The sequence below is a fragment of the Leuresthes tenuis genome, unplaced genomic scaffold, assembly GCF_036924035.1.
Source record: "Leuresthes tenuis unplaced genomic scaffold, fLeuTen1.0.hap1 SCAF_9, whole genome shotgun sequence".
Lineage (NCBI taxonomy): Eukaryota > Metazoa > Chordata > Actinopteri > Atheriniformes > Atherinopsidae > Leuresthes > Leuresthes tenuis.
Window position 1 is genome coordinate 12,819,516 of NW_027325363.1, and position 23,313 is coordinate 12,842,828.

A 23,313-nucleotide genomic window follows, 5' to 3' on the forward strand; every position below is an offset into this window, starting at 1 on the left:
CAGGTGTCGCTTGAAGCAACCCCAACCAGCCTGTAAGTGTTTGTTAGACCTGCCCCTATTTCCACAAACGTTTCCTCTTTTATTAAACCACAAGTGTTACTCCACACATCAGCATTTCGCTCTGACTCGCTGAACAGAGAATAGAGAAGAGACGCATCTTCACGCCCTGCCGTTAACGTTAAACTTCCACATCACTCGCGGCGTTTTAACAGCTGCTTCGCGGCCACAACAGAGAAGGATCTGTCGGGTGAGTCTGGGAAAATTCCCACTGTCTTGTGTGTAAATATCGTCTTTTAGTTAGTGTGGCCAAAAGTTTGTCCTGGCGTTAAATGCCAGAAAAAAACCTTTTTCATGTTTTATGATAACAAAACTCGCACTATTTCACGATTTTGCCCAGTGTCTTGTCAGTCTCGATGAAAAATGCTTCACAGAGGTTTCACAAAAGCACATTGAAATCATCAGGTAGCATTTTGCAAAACGGAAAATGTTCTTTAAACAGATTTGTCACTAAATAAACCCTCTCATAATTAGAGGCGGTTGTATTTTCCATTGTGGCCTCCTGATTAAACCGATGACAAGAGAACAGATAAGTGATGATATACACAGTGGTGGTTGGTGAATACAACTTCCCTTTGCTGGCTCTGACATCTTGGATCGTTTTTAGTGTTTCATAGAAGCTTGGTTTGAAAGAACCAACTTCCCATAATTTATGTGTCATTGTTGTGGTGGGAGCAGATGGGTGCATGAGTACATACACTCCATGTCAGCATAGCACTAGACTTATCAGTCATTCACTCCGCTGTTTTGATGGAAATCTGATGAGCAAGACAACCCGTGCTCGAGGAAAACTTAGAGGAGCCCGCTGTGTTAAGCAGAAGTATTTACAGAAGATTCAGGGAATAAAACAGAGACAAGACATGCAACCCAGTTTTTTCTCCTTGAAGACCAAAAATCACACATGGGTCACAAGTCCAGAGCAGGAGAATTCCTGAAGATTCAAGGTTTTTGTCCTAAAAGATATGACGAGAGTTGCTCTCAGGGTGTCTGTACTTGCATCCACTTGCTGGTGACCTCTTGAACAACCAGGAGGTGGAAGTCATCATGTGAGATTATGAAGGATAATAATAATTTGATAATTGCACAAGCATGCTCATGACTGTGTGTTTCTGAGTGGTTCACTATGAGCCGTTGTTTCCATTGTTACGCTTCCTGTCTCATTTCCTTTCTTTGAGATTTCCTCCTGACAGCAAAGGGACTCCAGCTCTGTCATGGCTATGATACTGAATCATATTTAGTCGCTCTTCACCACCAGAATGCATTGAAATGTGTCTACCATTTTTTGTTTTTTGATAGGTAGTCTGATTTTTCATTTAACTGTCAGAAATCCAAAGTTGCAACTCACATGCTGTTTATATGTGCATTGTTTTGAATTGCACATGTTGAACATTTTATTTTTGTGCTGAGATTAATAGTTGGTTTATCTGGAGTGATATTGGATAAATAAAGAGGGATTTCACTGCTCGAAAGAAAATCAATGTCGCATAACAAAGCTCCTTAATTGAGGAAAATGTCCCTCAGGTTGGCAAAAAAGCTCAAAACTGGCCGAAATGTTTCAGTTTAACTGTCTCCCCTTATTCGGTCCAACATACTGACCTAAGTCCAGGTGCTGAGGCTAAACTAGGTAGCAACTGTAGTTCAGATCATCGTACTTTGTCTACAGTCAGCACAAATCTGACTAAGTGTCCCAGGCCACACACCCAAAACCCGACTGAATTTGGCAACCATGAGTGGGCCGGAGCCAACTCGCATTCTGTGAGTCACTGGCAGAACATAGCTCAGCGTGCAGCTTGACCATAATCAGCTCTGTGTGTGTAGTTTGAAAACCTAATGCAGCATGTACCGCCTGAGGTGGTTTTTAGTTTGAGTCAAGCAAGTAATGTGGTTGGAAATAGGATTGACCAAGATTAGCCGTTCAAAGATGCGATTTGCACCGGATGATGATTCAATGATGCTGTCAGACCTCAATGTTTTAGCTTTTTCTACAAAATGGTACGGTGAATATATGGTGCTTTTGGACTTTTAAGACTGATCAATCTGTGAATTTCAGGATTTTTTAATCCGCTCCCTGTTATGTTGATATTTTGCACATTGCACTTTCTTGGTGGTCTTTTTTATAAAAAAAATTTAATTAAATTAAAAAAAAAAACCTGTAAAAAAGACAACCATCCACCTAACTGAATCTACCTGCATAGTGTCCAGACACACGAGGGCAGCAGTACACTAAAATCAGGCCTAAACTCTGTGAAACCATAGTTATTTACACTTTGCAATTTTTTTGTTGTTGTAATATTTAAATGATCCCTGTTGCTGTATTTTCTGTTGAATACAATTTGGGGCTGCAGATTAATTTAATCTGGAAGGTTTTTTTTGGCCTGAAAGGTGCTGTAGGGTAAATGAATCTGAATTAATTATGCCTGTTTTTTTTGTTCCAAGTTCTGTGTCTTATTATCACTGTGATTAGTGTAGTTTAAGGTAAAAAATACTAAATTATTAATTGTCCGCTTTTTCTCACAGATTCGAGCAATCCCAGTGTGGAGGAAAAGGGATGGACTAATTTAAGATTTCCCAAGTTTAATGCGTGAAACTGGTGACTAACGGTTTACTGTATATGGCAGAGGTCGCTGTCTAAGTGCTTTATTTATCTTTTTAATCACCCACTGAGGGTGTGTCTGGTTCACGGTTTCTACTACTACGGCATGCAGGATGGGCCAAACTCGCTCTGCTCTGTCGCACAGCACCACCACACCATGCAGAGCTAAATGGAAAGCAAACGAGACAGGTCATCGACTCCGTATTCGCCGATTTAGGAGAGAAAAGAAACCACAGAGAGAGCAGCTGAACAGGAATCCGATGAAAAACAAAGTGTTGTCGTGTTTAGGAAGGAGAAAACGATATCCCAGTCAAACTGAAGCGGATTTAGGTTGCGGAAACGCAGCCGCAAATCCAGCAACGCGCGGCGGCCACCGAGTAGGAAAGTTGCCGAGGGACGACGTTGTGTCGGCGGCTGGGGAGCACCGAGAGGTCCGGGGTTGTTTTGAGACCTCATCCGGCCTAGGTGATAATGCCGAACGTATCCAGCTAGCCGTCAACCGAAAGGCATCGACTGACCCGTCCGATGCGTCAGGATCGGAAACACGGAGCGGTGAATGTAACCTCGCGGGCTGCGAGGAGCAGAGATCCGTGGGAGACGACAATGCCTGGGATCCCTCAACTAGGGCCATGGAAGATCTGCCACTGGGGGGAAACGACCAGGATCGCATTGTGTCTGAGGTTAGGGTGTCGACTGGCACTAATCTGAGTTTAGCCCCCCTTCTCACCTCTGACCCGGACACTGAACGGACTTTGCCCAGCTTTCCCCCGGATCAACATTTGGTTGGTGCACCGTCGATAACCGACGATCACGGTGAGGCAAAGATGACAAAAAGCGACTGTGCCACAATTTCTTGTTCATCGAAAGCACCCGGTGACAAAAACTGTTTTCCGGCTGAAACCGAGAGCCGAAAGGACTCTGATCAGACCCATCGGAGCCTCCCGAGTGGCCAGAGTTTTCCAGGAACCATACCGAAACTAATCATAACAAGAGACACCAGCCCGAGCCCCTCCCAAGAGTCACCGGTCCCGCTGACGGTCCAAACAGAGCTCAGCACCGGCTCGTGCCTTGAACCTCACCCGGATGACGAGTCTCCCTGCTCGGACAGCGGCTGCGGAGGGTCCCCAGCTCTGATGCGCTCCCCGAGGAAGCTGTCAAACTGTTCATCCATCGGCCTGTCCTCAGCCTCGTCCTTCGAGGAGTCCGAGGACGACTACACCGGCAGCGACATCGAGTCCAGTCTGTCCCCGACCCGGTCTCTCTGCAGCCCGGATGATGGCACAGGGGTGAGTGTATTTTTACTTATCCCATACCTCGAAAAAACCTTTGCAAATCAGTTATTCACAATCACAGTAAAGCAAAGGATTAGAATCATTTGATCTACTTTACCGGAAAATTCTCAGCTGTAATCTCACAGAAAATAAAACAAAAACACTGTATATATTGTGCAATTTACCACATACCATGACATAGTTAAAGTTTGTGCTTCGGGCTGTTGGCCCCCCTTTAATGGACCATAATAGCAGTTACAAAGTTACTGCACACGTCCAATAACAGAGGTTAGTGAAAGGCAAGATAATCGAATAAATGTTAGATGTTGAAATCCAGCTACACGCTGTACTGGAGAGGTGCAGGTCAACTTTCTTACATTCAGACTTTCTTCACGACTGTCTTCGGGGAACTCAGAGGAACATTGGGACACATGTGTTTCCATATTTACTTCACACATTTGGGCAGCATGCCCCAACAAACACAGCAACAGTATTCTCGGTATTGTGCAAACAGTTCATGTAAGGGTCAGATCGGACTGAACGGAGCAGTTGTGCAGATGAGAAAAAAACAAAGCCCTTGTCATCCCACGTCCGGTTGAGGTGGATTTTTCGTGACAACTTTAGGAAACGACGGCAATTACAGTCGAGGTTGACAGATTTCACCTCTTGCCCCACACCGCCCTTGGTAATGACAGATGACTAACACAATTAAATCAAAGTAGACAAACTGGCTTGTTCAGCTTACTGCACGTCATGATCAGATGAGCTCACATCGGCTTTGATGGGCTCAGCCAGTAGGCGATTTAAATACTGAGCACATTTTGGATTTATCTTTTTCCTTGTCTTTTGATTACAGCTGAAATCTTGAACTGTAAATAGACTTTACAGATGCTATCAAAGTTAGTGTGACACCTTAGAGGCTGGATGTTGGCTTCCCTCCAGACATGCAGTGGAGTTTAAAGTGTCTTGGTAGGAAGTTGTGATTCACCGATGCACTGTTGACTAGATGTGCTTGGAATGTTTATAAAAACAGGACGTCTCGACCGATGATGATCTTCCAGTATCTTTAGTGTTTTGTTTTTTTTTTCTCGGCAGCATGTCCATCCTGAATATCCACGTACGTCAGTACGCACTAATGCTCTAAGACGTGTGGCTTCACTTTGTTATTCATGCTGCGGCGCACAGAAGACCTGCTCGCATGTTTTTTTAATAGTATAGCCTTCAGTTATTTTTCCTCAGTTAGTTTTGTGGACCATGAAGGCTGCTTTTCAATTTGTAAGCTTTTTATTTCAGCTTCACCGATGCAGTATAGGTCAACTAATAAAGAGTACAATGTGTAGTTTAAACATTAATGAACCAAAGTCAAACATTATCCTCCATATGTTCATCCGTATTTCTTTGTCCAGTTGAAATACTTGGATCAGATTGTGTCACTTGTGTTATTGCCCAACAGATCTTAGTGAAGGTTTAGAGTCACATTTTTAGCCATTGGTCTTCATGTACTCACAGATTTGAGTCTTCCTGTTGTTATTGACTGTATAATTTCATAAATATTTTATATATATAACATGTCATCTTCAAATTATTACTTTTATCGCAGCTAACTACAAATCTGAAATTTGAAAACGAGTTGTGCTCCTTTCATCAAAGATCACACCAGTTGAAGTAAAGTCTCGGCTCCACTCAGCCTACTGTGTTGAGAAATTTGAGTTAAGTCATTTGAGTACAATGTAGAAATACATATTTCTTCACATGGCAAACATTCACAGTCAGTTACAATATTGACCTCTTGAATTAGCAGCTCGGTTGGAGAGTGTCATTTCCAGCCAGGAAATGAGCCACCTAAAGAGTTGCACTTGAGCTGTTGTAACAAACACGATGACGCTGACCTGTGGTTTCTGATAAGAGCTGCTTTTAATGGGCCCGCTTTGTTCCCTCGCAGCCGAGTTACCGCTCCGTTGTAATTGGTAGACTGAGGGTGTGCGTTTTGTTTATCGGCTTTAAATGGCTGCGGACTTGCTGTCAGTTACCAGACAAAACCGTACATCTACATTTTGTTGGCGTTGTGATGTGGGGAGATACTCGCTCACACGTGAACACACGCACTCGCAGCTATGCCGTCTTGCATTCAGATTTGAGCGTGTCATGGAAAATTGGGCTGAAGGCAGAGCCGGTTGCTAAGCAACATTTTTGCCTTATATGGTACTTTTTTTTTTCTCCTTGTCTCGTTCTCACTCTCGTGGACAGTATCTGCTCTGTCCCTGACATTTGAATGCTATTAGATGTCAATTCCTACGTATGTCTGTTCAGTCCCATTGTTTGTCACTATCAGATTATTCCAGTGCCTTCTTTTGGCCTTTTCTAGAATATGATATTTTCCTCTGACACAGCATGAGACATACTGTGCTGTGGAACAGAAAACAAAAGGAAAACGAGGCTAAGCTGACAAAAGGCAGAGCACAGGGAAAATGATGCATTGAGACTTGGAACATGCAGCATACATAGGGTGATTATTCTTATTTATGCATGCTTATTCACTCATGAGCCACAATTGCAGACTTGTTGTCCAACCCCCATATCACTCCCACGGCAGCTAAAACATCCATGCAGCAAAGTTATAAACCTATTAAATACATGTTTGTTGTCCTTTCAAAGGTAGAGAATATTCTAATGTATATCAGCTATGACTGCAAATGACTGTGAACGTTATACCAATATATATTGCATTGTTTCGTCTTGAACATTATATGCACTGTTTGCTTAACTTTGTAAGATTATAACACACCATTCAATGAATGTAAACAAAACTGAAATGATTATTCATGGATAAACCTATGTTATAAACAATTTCAAACCCACTTTACCACATAAAACACTCATTATGCAAGCTGAAAACACGTTTTTTTCCTCTAAGCTGAAAAGTAAATTATGATATATATATATATATATATATATATATATATTTATATGGGGCTATATATTATATATTTGGGGCTATATATATATATTTGTGAATGTTTATTTGCTAATTATTTAATCTATAAATGTAGGTCAAAAATGGTGAAAGTCATTGGTATCATAGCATGTTTCAGAGCTCAAAACAACAGCCTGTAGTTCAGTTCAGTTGATGGTGATACTGAAATGAGAAGCAGCAGGACCGTCCCACCAGGAGAACTGATGAATGATCAAAAATAAATACAGAGTTATCAAAACTGGAGCTTGATTCTTCCGTACATTCAGCAGCCAACACAGCTGAGCAGCTTGAAGAATGTAGACTTCAGAAAAGGGGAAAGGGATGTGGTTTGTATAAACTAGTTTTGCGAAAAGAGCATAAACTGTACCTGGAAACACCCTCAGTGTATGCATATGTTGTCACTCCTTTAGCTGACGGTAGTTGTCTGACAGGTTCTTCTCAGTCTCTGAACACACACCTCTGTATGTTACTGAAGAACTTGTCATGCAGACAAAAGGAGAGCACTGGGAGGGTTTGGTGAGGCCTGTAGTCCCTACCCCCATGCTGCCTTGTTGGTAATGAATCTGTCAGGAGATTGGCTCAGCATGGGGCTCAGCACAGGCCCTGTGGGTATTCAGGACAGGAGGGAGGAGAAGAAGGGCAATACTGAGAGAAGAAGAAGAAGACGAGTCATTGTGAGTTGCAGCTTTTGGGAACAGGATGAATGATTTGGTGGTGGAAGTAAAAGAAAATGGGACTAGTTCAAGCAGGCAGAGAGAAAGAGGAAAGGGGCAGCTGTCGGCTGGTAGGTTGATGTACTCAGTGACAGCTACAAAGATATCAAGTATTGAGAAAGGGAAGGGAGGAGTGTGAAAATGTTGAAACAGGAGAATTTTTAATTGCGATAACAAAGGCGCTGTCGCGAAGGAGTCAGTGTGAGCTTCTGTGAGCGTAAGATTATCCAGTAACGGTCCTCAGACTGACTGGAGCTATTTAACTGGAACAAGACACCACATTAGCAAGGAGCTAAGAGTGAACTCTGGTTAATGGGGTTATAAATGAATGCGAGGACCGTCAGCCCAGCTTGGTGGCACACATCCCAAGTAGTGCTTGACTGGGGAGACCCTGTGCTGATGGTGCAGAGTTTTCTGTGCTGGCTGCGCTCACGCTTCGTCTCTGGGGTCGTTTGCGCCTGTGTCAGCGCCTGCCTCCTCCTCCATTATTGCTCTGTCTCCCAGGTAAGAGCTGGATCATGATCCAGAGAGCTGCAGTGCCAAAATGAATTCGGCCTACCTCTTATTGCGAGATGTGTTTGCTGGTATGCTGCTTCAGGAGGATGATATGAAAGTAGATTATACCCAAATGCAGGTGACAGGTTTTGGTATTTAAATGTGATATGATTGATGGTACAGTGTCTTGTTGCCTATGGAGTTTAGGCTAATTATCAGGCCTGTAAAGTGTAGTCTGTCCAGTGTAGCCTTGTACTTTGTAAACAAACAGATAAGTGTATTCTTTGCCCTGCACACACATAATATAGGCTTTTGGAAGGATTGTGGAGGAACATTCTTGTGGTCAGTGTGACTTCTCACATGTATGATCATTATTGTTGTCCTGTGAACAGCAAAGGAACTCATGACCAATACTCGTAACATTAATGAGATCCTAACTGCAAAAATCTCAGAGAGAATAACTGCAAAGGTTAGAGTTGCTTGTATAATTGAGTCGAGCTAGTTGCACCTTGGTTGGGCCATTTAACCGGACCACCACTCTTGTCCCAATATACATGGACAGGAGTGGAGTGATTTTAATGATCTGGGTGTGTTAGTCTGGCTAGTATTTGCTTTTTAAAAGATAGAAAAAGTCTGTTTCTTTGTATGTCATGTGTCATGTACACTGGCTATGAGGCAAACGATGGATAAAAAAGCAGAGGAACTTAGACATTCGATTCAATTAGTAATAAAAAGGTAAAAAATGAAGTGTGTACAGTGCACATTTTCAATGTCAAAGCTTTGGGAAACCAGAGGCAGGCTTCAGAACGAAGAGTACGAAATGAGGCTGCGTGTTAGACGTTAGGAGTTACATAAAAGAGAAAGTGGAGATGGCAAAGGTTCGACTGTGTGGGGTGAAATGTGACCTCAGTGTTCAAAATATGTGTGGGATGGAGATGCTGTGTGAGGCAGCAGAGCTTCTTCACTTTTAATGAAAACAACCAGGCTTTTTTTTGTAACACTGTCGACCTCAACATGTATTTTAGCAGCCTTTGAAAACACTTCTGTTCCCAGATTGATGGCTTTTGGCAATGCCGTTTATATTAAGGTACGTCACAGGCTTTGCACGTTTAGCTGTCAGCATGCAGCAATAGGAGAGCCTCACGTGGATGACAGAGGTGGAAGAGGAGAGGCTGGAACTTGGGTGTCTGCTTCACCTTTCTCTCCTGTCACCCCAAGAGACTTTCATTTGCCACTGAGTCCATCTTCACGTTAGGAGAGATTATAAAAGCCAAATCAAAAGAAACGGAGGTGAAAGATGTGACGGTTAGTCGTGAATACAAACCATCCGTCCAGTACCTGTATAATTTATATTTATGATACAAACAGCAGGTTGTTTTTAGGTTCGTAGTACTATTTTCATCGGTGTGTAGTAATAACAATATGTTGTGCAGCAGGTAGGAAATGTCAGAAGTTGACAGTTTTTCACATGTACGCACAACATTACTTATGTACTGATGATATTTAATATGTATAGCATCAAACATCCACTGCACAGACATTTTACATATAAATACTAGGGGAGATTAAGGAGAAAGATGGTTGTTTATTTCAAAATAGACGTTAGACGTTACTTTAAAAAGAACAGCTTTACTGACAGATTTTTGAAGGTCGTGCTGTTGTTTGCTGTAGGTTGAGGCTTTTTATGTGACATTTTCCCACTGGTTGTTACTACAACGTATCTGCCGCTACGGGAGAAAGAGGATGCATGCAGGAACGGCTGTGTAACCGCAGAAGGTGCTTTGTAAAGAGACAGTGTTCAGAGATAAATCGAAATGATGTGGGAGCACCGTTGAAAAACATCAACGTCAAACGTGTCGGGAGCCTGTTCAACAGACCGTCCCCGCTCTACTTCCAGATATGTTTCCCCAGCTCGTGCATGGGCGAGACGTACGGCATGTAGTTTAATCAGTGAAACATGTCAACACAAGTGAGAGGAATTTCTGTCGTGTTGCAAATTCTGGCCTCTGTGTCACACATTTGGTGAAACGTACACCATGTTTCAACACTGTTTTTACACCTAGGTGGCTGAAGTCACGTTGGGGGTTGAAACGTGTCATTGAGGTCTTCTTGGTGAAGCTCTTGATATGGATTAGAGTGTGACGAAAACGGCTGTAGACAGCCAAGTTTTCTTTAATCTTGTTTAAAAGGACAAAGATTGATGTGAATGTGTAAGGTATTTCTGTTATCTTTTGGTCTAAATATTCACGTACGTCACGCTTTTCCCTCGATAACAAACAAGACTGGAAAAGTATTAGAGTAAAGAATTTAACATTAGGCCCATTTATCTTATTCTGCTAACATAAACAGATTATTTGATGTTACTTGTGATAAAAAAGATTGATTGAAAACATAGTCTGTCAAATCTCTGGGTTAAAAGGCAGCTCTGTGTAAACTCAAGGAAAGCCTTTTTCTTTCTCTAAGGTAAACACTGACTCACATTTTCCATTTTCTGTGTGTTTGTATGGGTTCTGCATTAAGACTGTTTTGGTTTGAAATAGTTTGAACAGAGCAGCTGGGAGTAGTGAGAGGAACTGCAATTCACAGAGAGTAATAAAAAGATCAACTTTATGATTACTGCCTCTTGTCCCTGCGTTTTATTGCTAACATGAAGCTGTGCTGCCTCACACTTTTTTTTTTTTGTTTGCTTTTTTTAATCCGCGCCGTATCTGTTTAAAAGGGAATTACACGTCGCATATATACATTTTTTTTTTTTTTTTTGACAAATTCACAATAAACGCATCCTATTATTGGTGTTTCCGTGCAGTGGCGTAACAAACACAGTGTCACACACACCTGTCCAAAATAGGCTGTGATTTCCCACACACGCATATCCGTCCATGTCCCGTTCTTCTCAAGCTGCTTGCGTCAAAGCTGCGGTTGCACACTGTCCCTGCTTTGGTGTTTCCCAGCACAGATACCCGCTGCACACACTTTCAGACAGTAAGGTTCTGTTTTACGACACCACAGTGGTGCCTTTGGTAAATGTTTTATGAATGGGCTTTGTCATGTATGTTATGCACCTGGCCTTGGCTAAAGGGGAGGGTTTGTCCAATGTCTACTGATACGTGTGTGTGTGTGTGTGTGTGTGTGTGTGCGCACACGGTGGGGTGTGTTTTCCTTTAATGAATAATCATTCCTTTGGCCTGCGTTTGGCTCAGTGCTTTGTTGGAGCAGCAGGGGAAACTTTCACTCTGATTAGACGGGGCTTCAGATTTGCGTTTTGTCTGGCCACCCTCAGCCTTTTTTAACAAGAGGATGGAATTCCTTGTTTTTCTTTTTCCAGAATAAGTCCTGGCAGAAGTTGAAGACCATGGTTCACTGGTCCCCATTCGTCGTGTCCTTCAAGAAGCGTTACCCATGGGTGCAGCTAGCCGGCCATGCAGGTATGCGTTCATATCGTATTTCTGGTCAAGATTTGGCTGATAAGATCGATTCTGTCTGTTAAACATAAATCTACCACAAGCAGTCGATAGATTTAGCTTATCACAAAGACTGAAAACAGGGTGAAGCATCTAGTCTGGCTCTGTCCAACAGTAACTGCCTGACAGCACCTCTAAAGCTGACTTATACCTCACCTGTTTTATCTGCTCAGATGTGTCAATCTTCTCATCTACGTTTCACATAAAGCAGATGAAAGTTCTGGAATCAACATGTTTCTTTAATCCTCACTCTCTTGTCTCAAAGGTAACTTCCAGGCTGGAGAATATGGACGCCTATTGAAGCGATACTGCGAGTGTGAGCAGCAGTGCCTGCAGAAGCTAATGAAGGACACGCTGCGTCCCTATGTGCCTGGATATTACGGCGTAGTGCAGCGAGACGAGCAGGATTATAACCTGATGGATGACCTGCTGGCTGAGTTTGACTCGCCTTCCATCATGGACTGCAAAATGGGCAGCAGGTAAAATTTAGAACATGGTGTTTTTGTTTGAAGATTTTCTCCGACCACCCTGACTACTGCAGTTTAAGTTGTGCTTTTGGAAGATTTGGCGAGCCTTGAAAATTAACCTTCATACACTTTTATTTTCAATAGCGCAGTTCTTTCCACCCAGTTTGCATCAGTATGTGAAGTCATTTTGTGTTTTGAGACAACAAAGAGATTCACAGGAACAGTGGAGTAAGACGTAAAGAAGTAGATACTTACAATATTCATGACATCACAATGAGAAAATCACATGACAAAAGAGAATTAAAATGGTGGAAATAAAGTCAACGAATTAGAGAAACAAATGTAAAAATTAAAAATGAATATTTAAATTTCAGGACATACTTGGAGGAAGAGCTGATAAAAGCCAGAGAGCGCCCACGTCTGCGGAAGGACATGTATGACAAGATGGTCGCAGTGGACCCCGAGGCCCCCACAGAACAGGAACGGGCTCAGCAGGGTGTCCTCAAACCCCGATACATGCAGTGGAGGGAGACGCTCAGCTCCACCGCTACCCTGGGCTTTCGCATTGAAGGCATTAAGGTCAGAGGTCATCCTGAGCAGCCAGCACTAATTACATGCCTGACGGTAGTTCTCGGCATTGCTCAGTACACCAGACAGACCGCACAGACCAGAAATGGAAAACAAAGTTTTAAAAACATTTGGTTTTGCTCTGCAGCCATTAAGGGAAATATTTGTTCTTTTGAAAACAAATGGATATCTCAATATGAAAATATTCTATTTGCATGCTGCTTAAATACGAATGAAAATATCTGAGGTCACAGCGTGGGTATTTTGGGCCGTCGTTGTTTTCCATTCTGGTAAGTGTAAGCAGCCAAGCTCTTACACATTAAAATCCAGTTTTGTGGTTGTTTTCACTATCTCTCACTCTCACATCTATGGAAAGCAACGTGTATCGGCATGATCATGATCCGTGCAAATCAAAATATCATCATAAAGGAGACAAGTACACGATGTACCTTATCTTACGTGGTTTTGTTTGTTTTTGTTGCACATCAGAAAGCTGATGGAACTTGTAACACCAGCTTCAAGAAGACAAAGCACAGAGAGCAAGTGATGCAGGCCTTGGAGGATTTTGTCGGCGGCAACACTCAGATTCTGGTATGGCACTGGTTCAATACTACTTGTTTTCCTCCCAGGAGTTCATTGAGAAAGTAAATATGAAGCTACTACTAGCAATCAGGTAGCTTTGAATAAACACTGGAAACAAAAACAAGCAACTAGCCTGGCTAACCAGAGGTAACAAAAGCCACCTGTGTTGTTTCCTCAGGGACAAATCAAGTTTCTGACCATGAAATAGTTTGATGAGCAACAAATGCAACGTGTGAGGTTCTGCACACATTAAAGAATTAATAAAATGTTAATTGGTGAGCTTTTATGTTACTTTTCAACAGAGCCAGGCTAACTGTTGCCCCAGTTTCCCGTCTTTATAGCAATCAAAGTTCACCGGCTGCTGGTGGTTGCTTCATGTTTGCTGTCCAAAAATCAATTGCTTAAATCTATCGAGTTGAAGAATGTGGAGCTTTGGACTCAATATAATGGCAAAGAAGAATAAAAAGTATATTCTTGCTCAGTTTTGCAGCTTCCTCTGTTTCGGTTCTCACGGTCTGATTTCCTACGTTTCTTTTGTTTTTCTTCTTTTCTCAGAAACTCTACCTGCAGCGGTTGGAGGAGCTGCGGTCAGTCCTGGAGCAGTCACCTTTCTTCAGGACACATGAGGTGAGATACACACTCTCAAAAGAACCTGTTGTGTCGGGTGTAGATTTGTCATTTCATCCTATCAGGTTTTGTACTGCATCTCTCGCATACCCGACCTCACTCATCACTCTGGTTTGTCCATCGCAGGTTGTTGGCAGCTCTCTTCTGTTTGTGCACGACATCTCTGGGAAGGCCAAAGTGTGGATGATTGACTTTGGGAAGACCGTTCCCCTGCCGGACCCTCGGACCCTGGACCACAGGACTCCTTGGATGGAGGGCAACAGGGAGGATGGCTACTTGTGGGGACTGGACAACCTCATAGACATCTTCAGCAGTATGCTCCCTCAGACGCCATGAGAGGAGGACAAAACTCAGAGGACTGCATGAAAAGATGTGGACTTTGTGGAGAAGAGACAACCAGAGATGACACAAACTAAAAGGAATCAAACTCACCTTTTCAAATCACTCCCTCTGTCTCAAAGAGCCTTGCTGTGATCCAAAAGTCTTAATCCACTACCTACCTTCGTCAATGGGGAAGCAAAAGAAAAGTGTGATTTCTATTGCAAACTGGAATAATAAAGGGCTGATGAAATGTGTTATGTAGAGCTTTGGGTGCAGGTGACCTGAGCTGAAGCAAAAGGTTTAGAAAGGAAGACTTTAATGTACAAAAGTACCTGCCGCCACATGGACTGTGGCTTATATTCAGAGGATACAGTCCTCTGAACTTGTGGACCTTTGATAGTAACTTTTTCCTGCAAAGACACTATTGCTCCTCTTCCTCCTCAACACCTCCCTCTCTTGGCTGGCGTCACACACGGCAGTTCCTCAACCATGAACTTGATCCAGAGGAAATCCTTTTTGACAAGCATTGAAGTGGGTTTTTTTTTTTGTTTTTTTTTTTGTCATGGACCACTTTTAATGTTTAAATATACAGCAACACTAAAACACTGGTCAGACCATGTGTTACACTAACTTGGTGTGTAAATACAGCCTAATTTAATCTCTTTTTGGCCTTGATATAACCTTACTATGTTTGTACAATTTCTGTGCCTAGCATTTTTAAGAGTTGTTTGATCATTCCAGTTCAAAGAGTTCACCCAAGTACAAACTGACTCAAATTTAATCCCAAAGTTTCGCTTCTACTAGAAACCGTTTCCTTGATCAGATTTTTCTCTGATATAATATTTTTCTCCATTTAAATGCACAGTAAGAAGCTTAGCAGCCATGTTTCTTTGGAATTTGTTGCACTATATATATCCTCACAAAGCCATTGAACAAAACAAACAGTGCCTCTGTGCGTCTTAAGCCGGGAAGCAGCAGTGGCGTGCTGGGTTTACAGTTCAACGTGAATTTCATTTGGTGATTGATTCTTTCTGATCACATTTGCTTTCAAGAGTTTTACAGAAAAGCAGTGGTGTGCAGGGTGAAGTGAAACTGGAATTACCTGATACAGCTGATCTGTCTGTTTAGGCCTCGAAAAGGCCTCACGCGACCCATGAAACTGGAAAATCTGAATGTTTAGAAGGATCATTCAAAACTGAATACAAGAAAATTACTTTTAAACACGAGTACATTGCTATAAACCACACTTGGCTACACTAAACTGGAAAAATATGGGTCTGCATTTTAGCATTCAACGCTCAGTTTACAGAGGAACAACGCTGTTATACTTGGATATCACAGCAGTGCTTATGAGCTTATTTGATATTCCCATGCTAGGATGTGGCAGTCAGTTTTCAGTCTCCCAGATGTCTGCTGGGGGATGTTTGTGCAGGTTATTTCACTCAAGAAACACATTTCTTTTAGGAGTACTGTAGATATTTGACTTCATGAAATCGGAATTCAGATTTTTTTTTTTTCATCTCTGCAAAGTAAACATACCAGGGAAGAGGAATGTTTGTGTTTACAAAGTATTAATTCCTTTCCCACAAATTCTCTGCATTTGTAATGTGATGAACTGTCAGGTTTTCAAACTGGATGCTGCTTTCAAAGCAAGAGAACTGGATATGAACTATGTTTTGTATTTTAAAGGCAGTGTGTTTTTACTGTTGCAAAACATGAGACAAAGTGGTTTAAACTTTAATAAATCCCTGCTTTATCCAGGTCTTGGTTTGCAATAAACTGAAAAGAAGAGGGGAAGACTTTTTTTTTTTCCTTCTTGCATCACTCACTCAGGAGGCCGTAAAACAACACAGATAATCAAATAAAGCTTTTAATTGATACATTAAATTGTTTCCATTCTGTTTTGAACAGGAATGATAACTTATATTTCCTTGTGGACATTTACTGAACTTATACATCTCAGGTTGTCATTATTTATTCCTAAGGATTCTCGGAGCCCACGCAGCATCATTACTGTAATACACGTGGACTCATTGTAAAATCAGGTCAGCACATTTAAACGTCCAACTTAAAATGTTACTTTGCACAGTAATAGTTTAAACTGAAGCTTCTCAACAGATCAAACTGCTGATCTCCATACAGCTTCTGACCAGAGCTGCGTCAGTCGTGCTGCTTTTGTGTCCTGGTGTGGAGCAACACCACCTGTCCAGCCAGCCCGGCCTCCACCCCACCTTCAGGAACCACATACCGAGTCCCATCATTAGCTCTCTGAGGGTCCATCGTCCTCAGCTGCTTGTTGCTCTGGGTGACACTGTCCAGACTCCACAGCTGGTAGCGCAGGCTTTTCCCCTGCTTAGCCAGGATGTAAACGTCTCTGAGCGCCGCGCTGCCGGCGGGACACGGGGAGCATCCGTCAGCGGCGAGGCAGAGCCAGGGCAGAGAGGGATCAGGCTGAGCGTGCTCTTTGCTCAAACTCCCCTGGTCCAAACCCAGGAGAACACCTGCAATCAATCAATGCAACTGGGCAATGATGACACTTTCTGAATGTTAAACATTCACCAGGATCATTTCAGGAGTTTCTGTGCGATAGGTTCAAATCTGATTTAATAATAAAGCTCATTTAAAATAACCAGAGTGGACCAAAGAGCTGTACATAATATCAAGGCAGAATCAGAACAAAACAGACAAAATTCAGAGAAACATAAAGCAAGGTAGCAGTTATTAGAATGTAAAACAACCATCTAAAAAGTTTTTAAAAAAAAAAAAAAACCTGGAAAAAAATAAGTGTTTTTAGTTGGTATCCATAACCGCCTCAAAGGATGAAGAAAACATTGCATAGGGAGCAGAAGATTGTTCCAAAGCTTCAGAACATCTGCAGCAAACACACAATCTCCCTTACTAACCCTAAGGAAGGTTTAAGATGTCTGGGGAGAGAGAGTAAGACCAGAGAAATTCAGAAATCTACTCTGGAACCGACACAGATTAAGCTTGAAAAATAAAAACTATACTTTACAGGAAGCCAGTGGAGGGATAACTACTGACTGGGGTCACCATGGAAACCCCGTTTAGCATGACCATGTAAATTGGATTCACATCAGATCTTCCCCATGTTACAATCGATCTGCCACACTTAAGTCGCTTCCCTTCCTACTGCAGCATTGTGAAATAGTGTGCTGAATTCAGATCTTGTGATGACAAAAGAAACTTTTTTGCCGTTTCATCTGTGCTTTTCAATTCCATTAAAAAGGAGAACAACTTTTAACAATTTCTCCCACCTTTAAAATGTCACCAAAAAGAATTCATTCATTGAAGATCGAGGGCTTCCTACATTTAAAAATGGGGAGAGTTGTTAACCACCAATCTGAAATATTCAAATGGCACCTTAACCACATGTTGGCTGCTGCTGTTTATTCCAATCCAGTAATAAAAGACTTTCAGTTTGCTGATGAGCCTCAGTTCCTTAAGTTCATGAGCTCTTCCCACTTTGTTCTTCAGCATAAATCCTGAACGGACAGTGAAAGGTTTATGCGGGACGGTGTGTTAACTTTTGCTGTCAGTCAACTAGAACTAAACATTCCCAGTAACTTTTCCAGTTCTGCACATCAGCTTAGAGAAATCGTAACCCATTCCTCTGTGCAGAAAAGCTTTAACTCTGCCATGTTTCATCACTTGAACTGCTCACTTTAGGTCCTTGAACAAGAAAAATTACTGTTGGATTGCGGTCAGGACTATTCCAGAGCATTAACTTCATTCCTCTTTCACAATTATTTGGTTGTATGCATGAGCCGCTTTCACATGTCCTAAGAGTTTCATTTGGAATTTTCTGGTTTACATCAAAAGTCATTACTCAGTCAATCATGGCCAAGCATCCTGGCAGAGAGAAACCGTGTTCTTAACTGGCTGTGGGATCAGAAAACCTCCACAAATTTGTTGCGAAAGTCAAACTTTAATAGACTTATTTCCCTTTAATAAAACAGGGTGCAATCCTAAGAGCTTGAATAAGGGCAAACTGGACTTCTTGGATCTTGAAGACATTTCATCCAAAAGGCTTCAGTTCTGAATTAGATGGTGGGGAGTATCAGCTTATAAGCAGAGAGGGCCGTTACTGTCAAATCAACAAAGACATCTGGACCAAACCACACTGTTAGAGGAGCTAAGAAGAACATGTTCAAACATCTTGTAATTCCATAAGTCTCAGAGAAACTTAGAAGGATCTTCTCCACACGTGACATTCCAGTACACTTCAAACCCAAGAACACCCTCAGACAGAGACTGGTTCACCTAAAGGACAAAACACCCAAACACAAACTGAGTGGCATTGTGTATGCAGTGCAGTGAGGAGTGTGTGGGCCTCTATGTAGCAGAGACCAGACAACAGCTCCACAAACGCATGGATCAACCTAGGAGAGCCACCTCTTCAGATCAAGACTCAAGCAGTTCACCTACATTCTTCAGGGTGTACCCCTCCTCTCGCTCGATGACCGTTGGGATAGGCTCCCCGCGATCTGACCAACGGATGAAGTGGGTATAGAAAATGGATGGATAATGACTAATGACATGTTGATTGGTCGGGTTCCAGTGACACATGACTGTAACGACCCTCTCTGCTGGATAAAAATGCTTTCTCAATGTGACCATTCGCTTTACTGTGAAGTGATCTAATGTGTGCTTGATGGGTTACGCTTGTGTTTCGAACACATGAAATCAGCCAGACTTAAATGGAACTATATTCAACTAAACCACCTTTGTGAAACCAATACGTTTCAAGGACCAGTTTGGCTGACCTTTAGATATACTTTTCACAGTGGGTCCAATTTTTCGGAACCATCTTTACAAAACTCCAGCCAGTCTTACCTGAAGCAGCAGCCCAGTGTGACCTATGACCACCACGCAGGCATGGCTCATGGTTGCAGTCCTCATCATACCTGTGCATACTGTCAAGGAACCTTAAACGATAACCATGAGCTTATTTTTGATTGTGCATGTAGAAAAACGTAAGTAATCTCAACATACAGCATTTTCCTTCACAGCACACGTTGATGATTGATTTGTTCAGGCGCAGGATACGGGATGAGAACAGGCTGACCTCCCCACAGGTGGGTGACGATGGTTGTAGCATTACTACCACTCAGTCCTCCTGACAGCAGTTCAGCCTTACAGCCACAAACCTCTTCTGCCAGCAGCGCCATGTTGTGGGCTGACAAAAGCATTGGGGTAAAAAAAAAGAAACCACAAACTTTAAACCAGGCACATGAACCATACTGGACTGTGAAAAGTAAACAGTGAATCATTACAGTTAAACGAGTGTTCACCACAAGCCTGATAATAAAACAGTATCTTTAAACTAAACATTTGTTCATTGGAGCCAGTGTTTTTTCCTCCCACACGGACATTTTGGTAGAAACATTTCTGTTACCTGAAAACATTTCACCCTGAGCAGTGTATCCCCTGCTTGTTGCTGTCTGAATCACAGTCTCCATGTTTAAACTCAGCGGTGGCTGCCGGAGGTGAGCAGCCATCCACAAAGCCACCAAACCACACCTGAAATGTAAACGCATTCCTAATCACATTTCTAGGACTTGAATAATACAATAATCTAATGATTGTAGCAACAGTTTCCGTTGTCAAATTCAGATGAAAATGTTAATCATGTGATAATATTGGCACCACAGTTAGTGACTCACTGTGGACCATCTTGGATAAGGGAAGGCACATATTTGTTCACCAGTATCCATTGCAGGTCCTTCCTGAAACTGAAACACTGCATTATGCAACACTTCTCCATGTGAACAACTTCTCTGTTAGCGGTTATTCAGAACACTTGTACATATGTCACAATACAGTTCAGGCTTTGCTTCTTCTATATCTATTATCAACCTATGTTTATGGACTAAGCACATAATCAAATTATCCATCCATCTATTCCTGACATGAACATAACATTTAGATATGAATAAACCAGAGTTTAGGTTGGGTTACTTGTGGTAAATCTCACCTGCTTTCTCTGTGACTGAGCAGTAAGCAGGCCTCTGTATAATTCCCCTCTACAGGACTCCTGCTGCTGGCTATAGCCTGGTATAGTTTCTTCTTTGGTGCTGAGGCTGGAGGAGGTGGTGCGCAAGGAGCAGGTGGAGGTGGTAGTGGAGGAGGAGGTGGAGGGGGTGACAGTGGAAACTCCACTGACATTCTCTCTGAGTCCCTAACCCTGCTAGAAGCAGATCTGTTAGTAGCTCATTTAATTCATTTTTGCATGAGCATGTAACAGCAAGCCTTAAAAACTGCCCATAAACACAACCGGCACTCACTCAACCTGTCTCCTCTTGCTCCCTACAACTTAGCCAGTTGTTCAGTAGTCTACAAACAGCGCAAAAAATCATTAGTTAGCTAAACTCATTGGTACATGTCATTTAGGTATTACTCGAAGTACAAATGCTACTGTCCTGTTATTTCGAGTGAGTAACTTGCACAGTTTTGCAAACCAACACTCACCTATTTTACTAGCAAACCTAAAGAGGAAGCAGGCTGACGCTCCTGTTGTGTCCATATTTGGCAGTATCCTCTCGCGCTTCTTTTCTTCTTCTTCACTTATATTCTCGGATCACATTTAAACAGCAAAGATATGTACCGACCTCCAGCGACGACAGTTTATTCTTTTTTTGTTGTTTGATTTGACAGTACACATGCGACACTTTCTTTTACAACAATCAAAATATGTGGTGTTGTCCTATACGACTATTATGATGTCATTATATTTGGTAATTTACAATCAAAACACCAAATAAATGTTTATCCTATAATAATACGTCGAAGACACACCGGAAACTACGTTACTGTCGCTTCTTAACGCGAGAACAGGGAACGGGATTTCTAAAGGCTGGGGTTTCATTCAATCTCGGGGTGAGTACTGACATCGAGTTTAACCGTCACAAGGATTTAGTTGTTATAACTTCAAATTCCAAATTATTTGTGGGCTTAGTTGTTCCATTTGACATTTTCTTTGAATATTGGTAATCAATCCTAAGCTTTAAACGGATTTAGTGTGATAAATATAGTTAGCTAGCTATTAGTCAGTAGTTAGCCTCCATGCTAATCGTTTTCCTCATGTTGGATGGTTGTTTGCAAACGTTCTCATGCTAGCTAGCCACTTAGCTGCTAATTGGAGTTAGCCTTTAAAACTGAAAATAAAAAGAGTTTCTCCTTTTCAACTACTAACCCTTAAGTTAGAAGATGGCAACTACTGACGTAAGGCTCAACCATACAATATACATCAACAACTTGAATGAGAAAATCAAGAAAGATGGTAAGTTTCGGACACTCTTTTTTTCCATGTTTCCGTTGTATACATAATCTACTGAACGATCCTTCCAATTCAAACTCACAAATTCCTTGTTTTTCATTACTTTAGAGTTGAAAAAGTCGCTTTACGCAATCTTCTCACAATTTGGACAAATTTTGGACATCTTGGTTGCACGAAACCTGAAGATGAAGGGTCAGGCCTTTGTTATCTTCAAAGAGATCAACAGCGCCTCAAATGCACTGAGATCCATGCAGGGCTTCCCCTTCTATGACAAACCTATGGTAGGTTAATTTAGTAGACCTGTAAAGCAAATTTCTGCTGTCATGGTAGAGTGACCTTAACATGTCTTTGTTTTCTTACAGCGTATCCAGTATTCTAAGACAGACTCCGACATAATCGCTAAGATGAAGGGGACCTATGTGGAGCGTGACCGCAAAAAAGAGAAAAAGAAGCCCAAAGGAGCTGATGCAGGAGGTGCAAAGAAAGGTGTACCGGGAGCTGGTGCCATGGTGGCTGGTGTACCTGCTTCTATGCCTGTAAGTGGAGCAAATACTGTTTTTGCACAATTGTAACACTAACATGGTGCACAACAGCATGAGCGTTTTGATACAGAAAACACAAATGAAGCTTATAATTTGATTCCATCTGGACGGAGATCATAGACAATACCTGGAAGGCAAATGTATAAACTGCTTTTTTGGAGAAAATATAAGCTTGCAATCGACACATTTTACTCCTTAGGGAATGCCTCCCATGAGCCAGGCTCCCCGCATGATGCACATTCCAGGCCAGCCGCCGTACATGCCTCCTCCAGGTATGATGCCTCCCCCGGGAATGGCACCTGGCCAGATGCCCCCAGGTGGCATACCTCCTGGTCAGATGATGCCTGGACAGATGCCGCAGCAGGTAGAATGTCTTTTGTTTTCAGAGAACATGTTGTTTCTCCCAAAAATGTTGGATTCTCGTGTCCTGACCATCACTCACTCTTCACAGGTTGCAGAAAATCCTCCCAATCACATCCTCTTCCTCACCAACCTGCCTGAGGAGACAAACGAGCTCATGCTCTCCATGCTCTTCAACCAGTCAGTATCAACTCATTCTTTGCATGTATTTGTTCATTTGAGATGTACATCTCTTAAAGTCTGAACCTGACGGTGGTTGTCTTTAGGTTCCCTGGCTTCAAAGAGGTGCGCCTGGTCCCTGGTCGTCACGACATCGCCTTTGTGGAGTTTGAGAATGAGGTGCAGGCTGGCGCTGCACGAGATGCACTACAAGGCTTCAAGATCACGCAAACAAATGCCATGAAGATATCATTTGCTAAGAAATGATACCTCTCTGCGTACAGGTTCCTTTCTCCCCTCCCCCACACACACACTTTCTTTAATGTAAAAGCAACTGCAAGATTTTACCCTGTTTTTAGACTTGCTGATTTATGTTCAGTACTAAATTCTCTTCTCCCAGGATTACATGTAAGTATACTTTTTTTTTTTGTGTGTGTCAAGTTGCTATGTTTTGTCTTTATGAATTGGTGAAAGATTTTTAGAAAATACTGGAAAAAAGTAAGAGACGTGGATCGTACTGATGTAACGTTGACAAATACGTTTAAGTGTTTTTGGCTTTATTCTCAAATCCACAAGCAACTTGACATGTGTTTTTTTGTTTTTCATAAAGCATTGCACCCAGAGTCTGGTCTACCAGACATTGTACCTGGAGCTTTTTGCTTTTTATAATTAAAATTTTTCATGTAATACAGTCCTCTTCTATGCTGCTTCTTGGGTGCGAATGTAAGTTTGTGTTTGGCCAACAGGTGGTGTTCTAAACCTTTTACCAGTTATATTGGGTCTGTAGCTACAAGGTTGAGCTAACTTTTCAAACTCATGCCAGGGAT

The 23,313-nt window shown here is 42.1% G+C and overlaps 3 protein-coding genes across 5 annotated transcripts in view; 2 read left to right on the forward strand and 1 right to left on the reverse strand.

The window, feature by feature from the left end:
- Nucleotides 1-23,173, forward strand: part of snrpa (small nuclear ribonucleoprotein polypeptide A) — a 286,754-nt gene extending 263,581 nt beyond the window's left edge. Inside the window, exons 1-7 of one of the 2 annotated variants that reach the window (XM_072392389.1) lie at nucleotides 21,000-21,025; nucleotides 21,349-21,428; nucleotides 21,534-21,706; nucleotides 21,788-21,961; nucleotides 22,167-22,331; nucleotides 22,419-22,507; nucleotides 22,594-23,173. In XM_072392389.1, coding sequence (XP_072248490.1) covers nucleotides 21,356-21,428; nucleotides 21,534-21,706; nucleotides 21,788-21,961; nucleotides 22,167-22,331; nucleotides 22,419-22,507; nucleotides 22,594-22,753 — 834 coding nt within the window. In that variant the 5' untranslated portion in view covers nucleotides 21,000-21,025; nucleotides 21,349-21,355 and the 3' untranslated portion in view covers nucleotides 22,754-23,173. Of the gene's footprint in view, nucleotides 1-20,999; nucleotides 21,026-21,341; nucleotides 21,429-21,533; nucleotides 21,707-21,787; nucleotides 21,962-22,166; nucleotides 22,332-22,418; nucleotides 22,508-22,593 lie in introns of those variants that run through there. The other variant, XM_072392388.1, reaches the window with a different exon arrangement.
- itpkcb (inositol-trisphosphate 3-kinase Cb) lies at nucleotides 117-15,920 on the forward strand. Its single transcript, XM_072392385.1, has 8 exons — nucleotides 117-247; nucleotides 2,575-3,936; nucleotides 11,429-11,528; nucleotides 11,830-12,043; nucleotides 12,406-12,610; nucleotides 13,088-13,189; nucleotides 13,736-13,807; nucleotides 13,934-15,920. The coding sequence occupies exons 2-8, from the start codon at nucleotides 2,764-2,766 to the stop codon at nucleotides 14,141-14,143; spliced, it is 2,076 nt and encodes a 691-aa protein (XP_072248486.1). The 5' UTR covers nucleotides 117-247; nucleotides 2,575-2,763; the 3' UTR covers nucleotides 14,144-15,920.
- actmap (actin maturation protease) lies at nucleotides 15,893-20,868 on the reverse strand. Of its 2 annotated transcripts, none has more exons than XM_072392387.1 (7): nucleotides 20,434-20,868; nucleotides 20,124-20,333; nucleotides 19,813-19,881; nucleotides 19,560-19,669; nucleotides 19,196-19,325; nucleotides 18,983-19,053; nucleotides 15,893-16,629 (listed from the first exon to the last, which is right to left on the reverse strand). In XM_072392387.1, exons 2-7 carry the CDS (start codon nucleotides 20,312-20,314, stop codon nucleotides 16,289-16,291), a joined length of 912 nt encoding a protein of 303 aa, XP_072248488.1. In that variant the 5' UTR covers nucleotides 20,315-20,333; nucleotides 20,434-20,868; the 3' UTR covers nucleotides 15,893-16,288. The 2 variants fall into 2 exon arrangements, with proteins under 2 accessions (XP_072248488.1, XP_072248487.1); XM_072392386.1 differs by having other exon boundaries at nucleotides 19,545-19,669; nucleotides 20,434-20,867.
- Nucleotides 23,174-23,313: the final 140 nt, after the last annotated feature.